Genomic DNA, 7,454 nt, shown 5'->3' on the forward strand with positions numbered 1-7,454 from the left:
TGGGAAAGGTACCGCGGCCCTGCTGCGGCCCGTTGGGCTGCTGCCACATGAGCTCCACACGCCTTCTGGCCTCCCACCCCTGTGCGCTTCCTGGTGCAGCCGTGGCTGCGCTTCTGAGACCCTCTGCTGTGCATGCTGACACACAGCACTGCTGTGAGCAACTGGTTCTGACTGTTTGTGCTTGTCCTCAGGTGGCTGACTGGACAGGAGCTACGTATCAGGATAAAAGATACACAAGTACGTGTTGTCTCTGGTGGCTGCTCCAGTGGTTGATTTCCTACAGAGTTCTCTTTAAGCATCACTCCTGCCTTCCTGTCTCCTGCCTGCACTCCTCAGCAAGAGACTTCTTAAATTAGGAGGCGTGCCTCACACTTGGGAGAGGTCCTGTCCTCGGGGCTTTCCTTTGATCTTTGTACTGGCTCATCCTCGTGGCTGGGGCTTCTCGGGGAGGCATGGAGGGGGAGAAGACATGCGAGTGTAAGGCAGGAGCCCCCGTTTACACGTCAGACTAAGGTGAAGACAGTTGGAGGGAAATTTGTGGGGAGAAAGGGGCAAAGTGTCTGAGTTTTTTCCCAGAAGCTTGGTGGCGAGACGCTTTGGCTTGTTTCCAGACAAGTACTCGTCGCAGTTTGGTGGTGGGAGTCAATATGCCTATTTCCACGAGGAGGACGAGACCAGCTTCCAGCTGGTGGATACGGCACGGACGCAGAAGACGGCTTACCAGAGGAACCGGATGCGATTCGCGCAGGTAACGTGATTTCAGGTATGGGCTCAGAGGAGAGCTTCAGCGGCTTGTGACTGTGTGGCAACTGATGTCCTTTTCTTTTTCTTTTTTTAACTTTCCTTTACAGAGGAACCTTAGGAGAGACAAGGACCGGCGGAACATGCTGCAGTTCAGCATGCAGACGCTGCCAAAGAGTGCCAAGCAGAAGGAGAGGTGAGGCCTCGGCCATGAGCGCACCCGGAGATGGGGTGTGTGACCATACTGTTGGTAAAGGTGTGGAGTTACTGTCACAGACCCCAGCAGAGCTAAACGCAGAGAAGGATTTCAGGGTATTCCCAGTCCAATGTCTTGCTAGTGTCACTGGGAAGTTAAAGCAAGGGCTTCCAATAGCTACTGAAGAATTTAAGGGAATTTTGAATTGTGGCGGTTTTGAAACTTGGCTTTTTAAAGCAGGGTGTAGGTTTTCCAAAAACCGCATTGCACTCTTCTGAGATGAAAATAATTAAAGACTAAAGAAAAGAGCTTTTTCTGTCAAGAACCGGGCATCTTCACTAACAGACAGCACGTGCTGCAGTGGCTCAGTGCCTAAAAGTGTTGCTCCTCTGGTGGTAACTTGGGAGTGTAGGAATGTTGCGGCATGTGGGGCTTGAGAACTTCTCTTCATGGCTTTTCTCGTGTTTGCCATTTTAGAGATCGTTTGCGCCTGCAGAAGAAGTTTCAGAAGCAGTTTGGAGTGAGGCAGAAGTGGGACCAAAAGTCACAGGTAAACTAGTAAACTGTCTGCCCCCTATGGTGGTTGGTTTTTCTGGCCACACTCGCGAGGCAGCTCCTCTGGCGCAAATACTGATGTGCCGTGTCTCTGTTCCTCTCTCTGTCCCGCCTCTGGCCGCACAGCAGAAGCCTCGTGACTCCTCTGTTGAAGTTCGCAGTGACTGGGAGGTGAAGGAAGAGATGGATTTCCCTCGGCTGATGAAGATGCGCTACCTGGAGGTGTCGGAGCCACAGGACATGTGAGTTCCTAAAGCAGCTGTGCGCTGCCTTCCTGACCTGGCTGGGGTTTTGGAAGGCAGGAGGGCAGAGGTCTCCTAGGCTGGTCCCGGTGTTCTCACCGAGTTATCCAGAGCAGGGGGTGGTAGTGGAACACCCAAGAGACCCCTGGGCCCCGTGTGGTTCATGGGTGGTGTATCTGTAGCAGGGGTATCAAGATGGTCCTCTTAACTCCACAGAGAGTGCTGTGGAGCCCTAGAGTACTATGACAAAGCCTTCGACCGCATCACAACAAGGAATGAGAAGCAGCTGAGGAGCATCAAGCGCATCTTCCATACCGTCACTACTACTGATGACCCAGTTATCCGCAAGGTACGTCTGCTGGTTTGTAAAACACCATAGCGTTGTTTCTCGGTGTGAGCTGTTGTTAAGAGAACACCTGCCACCATCAGAACAAAGCTAAAGGCAGGAGAATTCCAGATCCCCAGGCTTGCGAAGGAAAAGAAGCATTATCCAGCATTGTTGTTTATCGTAGGTCCAGGGCAGAGCTCGATCAGTGCAGAACAGCCAGGGAAAAGCTGTGGCTCAGGAAAGGCAGACTGGTACTTGAGCTGTGCTGGGACAGAAACTTTCACGTCAGAGACCTGGTTCTTGGGGTTTCTGCTTTTGGAGATGAGGGAGGCTCAGGGGTTTCTCTCTGTGGCCTGATCAGCGATAAGGAACCGTGCCTTTTCCCAGCAGAATTAACATTTCTGTAATAAGTTTCATATTTTTTCCTTGTTTGGGTGAGGGTGAGTCTGGATTGCTGGGTGGCACCTCACGCTTTGTCTAGCAGTCGACGGTGCACCTACCAGTCTAGCTTCCTCAGCAGGGGAGAAGAAATTAACGATCTGGTTTGATAACACTTCTCATCCTGGCTGGGCAAGGGAAGGGGTGCCTGTTCTTGTTGCTGAAGCACAGTTTTCTCCTCTTCCTGTATCCGTAGCTGGCCAAGACCCAAGGGAATGTATTTGCCACAGATGCCATCCTGGCCACACTGATGAGCTGCACTCGCTCCGTATACTCATGGGACATCATTGTCCAGAGAGTTGGATCCAAGCTTTTCTTTGACAAGCGGGACAATTCAGATTTTGGTGAGGAAAAGTCCTGAAAGAAATTCCTGTTACAGTAGCTAAAAGGTCTTAATTTTCCTTATGCTTTTTTGAGTTTATTCTGTCAGTGTCCAGACTGAGACCCCTGAAACAGTCTGATCCCTGCAGTACGCTTGCTAGTGGGGAGTAACTCCAGTATTGATCTGCTCCAGTGTGGGGCTCGGGACTCGGTGAAGCTGGTGTAGTTCCTCCGCTAAGTATAACCATTTGTGTCTGGTTTCCTTCCCAGACCTCCTGACAGTGAGTGAAACAGCCAACGAACCACCACAGGAAGAGGGCAACTCCTTTAATTCTCCACGCAACCTTGCCATGGAGGCTACCTACATCAACCATAACTTCTCCCAGCAGTGTCTGAGGATGGTAAGGTTGAGCAGGGCTGGGTAGTAGGGTCTGTGTCTCCAAGAGTCTCAAGAAGAGACTTTATTAAGGCTGCTTTAATACAGCACGGAAGGGTTTTTTAATTGACTGATGTTCTTCCAGCTTTGAAAGAGGTGGGTTTGCTTGTGGTGAACAGCGTGACTTTGTTGTAGTAAGCTTTTTACCTTTATTCCACATGGGAGAAATCCCTTTCCGGCTGGTGAAGCAGGCAGGCTTGGTGAAGCTGAAGCGCCAGTAGCAGTACTGCTTACGGCAGAGTGGCTAACATGAAGATGAGGCTTCTCATCAGCTGTCTTAATGCTTTAGTGTCCTTCTGTACAAGGGAAATGAGCTGCTGTTGCTGTAAGAAGATGTTTATCCGGTAGGTGAGAGCTCCTTCAGGTTTTTTCTCCTAACATGTCCTTCTGTTGTCTTCTGCAGGGAAAGGAGAAATACAAGTTTCCCAACCCAAACCCCTTTGTGGAAGATGACATGGATAAAAACGAAGTAGCCTCTGTTGCATATAGGTGTGTCAATCTCTGGTGCCGAGGTTTGGCAAGGGGGCAGGGTGTCAGCGTGAAACGGAGGCAGAAGAGGTTAGAAGTGTTACCCGTAGAAGCTTTGGCACGAGTGGGATTCCTGGACATCCTCACAGGGAACAGATAGAGGGAGAAAGGGCTTTGCCGAGTGCTTGCATGGCTCTGGAAGAGAACGAAGGTCAGAACTAACCGGCTGGGTTGTTTATTGGCAGATACCGAAGGTGGAAGCTGGGAGATGATATAGATCTCATTGTCCGCTGTGAACACGATGGGGTGATGACAGGAGCTAATGGAGAAGTGTCGTTCATCAACATCAAAACACTGAACGAGTGGGATTCCAGGGTGAGGAAGAATGAGATCCCAGAGCTAGCTGTAATTGCTTCACTGCTGCCTGAGGCACCAGGTACCGCAGGCAAGATGAGACAAGTGTCCAGCGGTGCCCCCTGGGGGTTACGTTCCACCAAAGGAGTATTAACTTCGGTGGATGAGCAGAGCTGATGGGATTCACCCCCTGATGCGAGGTAGCTGGTTTGAAATCTCTTGTCCCCGGGAGGTTGGCGCAGCAGCCAGTCTGTTCCTGTGCCTCCCTCGTGAACGCTTCCCTTCCTAACCAGTGCCACAAATGGTGGCACATCGCCACTGCTGGCACTTCTCCACTTCTGGTGCAGGGGCCTTCCCTGCAGGTTGCCGTTCGCATTCCCTCAAACGGTACCATAAGGCGGGCAGAAGGAAGTTTGTGACGTGGTGTCAGGATGGCTGAGGAGATGACTGCTGCTGGCTTGTTAGGTTGATCCTCGTTTTGGTTCTCCTTCCAGTATTGCAATGGAGTAGACTGGCGCCAGAAGCTTGACTCTCAGAGAGGAGCTGTGATTGCCACAGAGCTGAAAAACAACAGCTACAAACTGGCCCGCTGGACATGCTGTGCACTGCTGGCTGGATCAGAGTATCTCAAACTCGGGTAAGACGGAGCTTTCACACTAAACGTCTGTCGGGTGCATTTTGCATGGTTTAACCCGGGATATGTCAAAGTGAACCATTCTCAGAACGCCTAATTGTAACATCCCCCCATGTTTCGAGCGGCCAAGGGGTGAGCACACCAGCCGTGGCGTGAGCTGCTTCCCCTCAGCATCAGGCTGATGCGCCCCCCACTGTGACTGACCCTGAGAGATCTCGTGCATGTCACGGCGGGGCTTTGCAGCGCTCGGTGTGTTTGCTGGGGTTACCAACACAGGAAGTAAGTGCGGTGACTGTGCTACCTGTCAGGAGTTTGACTGAGAGCCTCAGTGCCCTGTCACTGAGAAATAGTGTCGCCACAGCCCTGTTTGGACTGTCTGCCTAACATCGGTTCAGCCTGTGCTGAACAAGGGTAATGGACAAGGTGCGTTTGCCAGCTCGGTTCTGGTGGTTCTGCGATCCTGAGTTCTATCCTTGGATGTGGAACCGATGCGTTTGCACCTGTTTAATTCCAAACTCCAGGCTAATCATGGTGCTGCTGAATTTTTATCTGTGGAAATAATTTTTCTGTACCTTTTATACCACCCCATCTGAATTGGGGTGGTAGAAGGACCGCAGGTATGTTACCAATTGACAGGTTGTAGCCAGGAGATCCTCGTGGCTTTCAGTGTTTGGCGTATTAGAGCTTTTTGTCCCAGAAAACACAACTAAGATGATGGTGCTGCTTTTCTTGGTGTCTTTCTTCTGCTGACCAAGCTTAAGATTCTGATACCCCTCTGGTTTCTTCTCTGCCCCCCTAGGTATGTGTCCCGTTACCATGTGAAGGACTCTTCCCGCCACGTGATCCTGGGCACGCAGCAGTTCAAGCCAAATGAGTTTGCCAGCCAGATTAACCTGAGCATAGAGAACGCCTGGGGCATCCTGCGATGCGTCATAGACATCTGCATGAAGCTGGATGAGGGCAAGTACCTCATCCTCAAGGACCCCAACAAGCAGGTGATCCGGATCTACAGCTTGCCTGATGGCACCTTCAGCTCTGATGAAGATGAGGAGGATGAAGAGGAGGAAGAGGAAGAGGAAGGTTGGTAGCATACTTGTTGATTTATTTATGCTTTTAAGCTATCTACTGGTCTGGATGAAAAGGGGTGGCCTGTGATAAAGACCAGATCTAAAGGGTGAGATCGGACTGGTGCCTTGACAAGAGAGGAGTGGGCCTGGGGTACGTGTGGTCCCAAAGGACGGAACTTGATGATGGAAAAGATGCGAGTGACACTGGGATTACTTTGTGGGAAGCAAAAAGAACTGGGATTGGAAATGCAGATGTCATCGTGCCTCTGAAAGGACACGGCACAGACCGATGTGAGCAGGGGTGAGGGAGAGGACCCAGGTCCAGAGCACCAGCTGGGAAAACAAAAGTGTGCCAAGACGCCCTTCATTCAGTTGCCCCAGGATCTGGAGGGGTGGGTGGGTGCTGCTTTCTGTTGCTGCTGGGATATTTTTCTGCTGCAGTGCTAGAAGTGGAAGTGACTCTTAAGATGACACATTTAAAACGTGTGGTGACTGCGCCAGGCTGAGGTGTCTCAGTGGAGGCTTTTACCAAGCTGGCTGTTGAAGCCGAGCAGTCACTAGTCAGTCTGGGAGTTACCAGAGGGTTGGTGGTGCCACAGCAGACAACGGCTGTCTTCGCTTCGCTGCCTAAAACCACCTGGCACCAGTGACCCCTGGCGCGGGATCTGTGTGTGCTCTGTTGATGAGGAGAAGCTGTTCAAGCTCTTGATTCTGTGGCAGGAAAAAATAATTTCCAGCTTTTATTTTTTTTAGGCTGTAGACTTAGCCTGGCTGTTCTGGTTTTCATTAGGAAAACCTTAGGTCACGGCGTGATTTGCTCAGGAATGTGAATTGTGTGATGCCAAATGACGTGCGTGTGGTCTGGGCTGATGGACAGGTTTGTAGGGGGTGGGGTGACAGGCACAGCGAGGAGGGATGAATCTCCCTGAAGTGGCAGGCTGCTGTCTTCTGTTGGAGTACCAGTGTGTCCAGCTCGGCGGGTCCCAGCATAAGAAAGACATGGACCTGCTTGGGTGGGTCCAGAGGAGGGCCATGATGATCAGGGGTCTGGAGCACCTCCCCTATGAGGACAGGCTGTGAGAGTCGGGGTTGTTCAGCCTGGAGAAGGCTCTGGGGAGACCTTAGTGCAGCCATCCAGTACCTAAAGGGGACCTACAGAAAAGAGGGGAGAGACTTTCTCAGGGAGTGTAGTGATAGGACGAGGGGTAATGGTTTCAAACTGGAAGAGGGTAGATTTAGACTAGAGGTAAGGAGTAAATCCATTACTGTGAGGGTGATGAGGCACTGGAACAGGTTGCCCAGAGAGGCTGTGGATGCCCCATCTCTGGAAAGTGTTCAAGGCTGGGTTGGACGAGGCTTTGAACAACTTGGTCTAGTGGAAGGGGTCCCCACCCATGACCGGGGAGGTGTTTGTGCCCATGGCAGAGGGGTCGGAACTATATGACCTTTCGGGTCCCCTCCCATCCCAAACTGTTCTGTGACTCGCGGTGGCATTTGCTTTAGAGGGTTTATTGTGGGCTTTGGGTGGTTCTTCCCCAGCTGCATTCACTTCATCGCTGTTTCTCCTCTCTTTCAGAGGAAGAGAGCTGAACCCCCGCGGTCACGGACGGGAGGTCGCACCGCCCGGGCCCTCTTCCCTCTCCTGTCCGCGAAGGCGGGCCGCAGCGCCCGGGG

At 51.8% G+C, this 7,454-nt stretch overlaps 1 protein-coding gene across 1 annotated transcript in view; it reads left to right on the top strand.

Annotated features, from left to right (window-relative positions):
* EIF3D (eukaryotic translation initiation factor 3, subunit D) overlaps positions 1–7,370 on the top strand; it is a 7,624-nt gene extending 254 nt beyond the window's left edge. Inside the window, exons 2-14 of the mRNA XM_010142866.1 lie at positions 185–237; positions 612–748; positions 852–937; positions 1,415–1,487; positions 1,619–1,734; positions 1,951–2,083; positions 2,697–2,844; positions 3,092–3,222; positions 3,661–3,746; positions 3,971–4,100; positions 4,574–4,716; positions 5,513–5,793; positions 7,357–7,370. Of these exons, the coding sequence (XP_010141168.1) occupies positions 185–237; positions 612–748; positions 852–937; positions 1,415–1,487; positions 1,619–1,734; positions 1,951–2,083; positions 2,697–2,844; positions 3,092–3,222; positions 3,661–3,746; positions 3,971–4,100; positions 4,574–4,716; positions 5,513–5,793; positions 7,357–7,370 (1,531 nt within the window). The remainder of the gene's footprint in view (positions 1–184; positions 238–611; positions 749–851; positions 938–1,414; positions 1,488–1,618; positions 1,735–1,950; positions 2,084–2,696; positions 2,845–3,091; positions 3,223–3,660; positions 3,747–3,970; positions 4,101–4,573; positions 4,717–5,512; positions 5,794–7,356) is intronic.
* The last annotated feature ends 84 nt before the right edge of the window (positions 7,371–7,454 follow it).

Source organism: Buceros rhinoceros, unplaced genomic scaffold (genome assembly GCF_000710305.1).
Source record: "Buceros rhinoceros silvestris isolate BGI_N320 unplaced genomic scaffold, ASM71030v1 scaffold27200, whole genome shotgun sequence".
Classification (NCBI taxonomy): Eukaryota; Metazoa; Chordata; class Aves; order Bucerotiformes; family Bucerotidae; genus Buceros; species Buceros rhinoceros.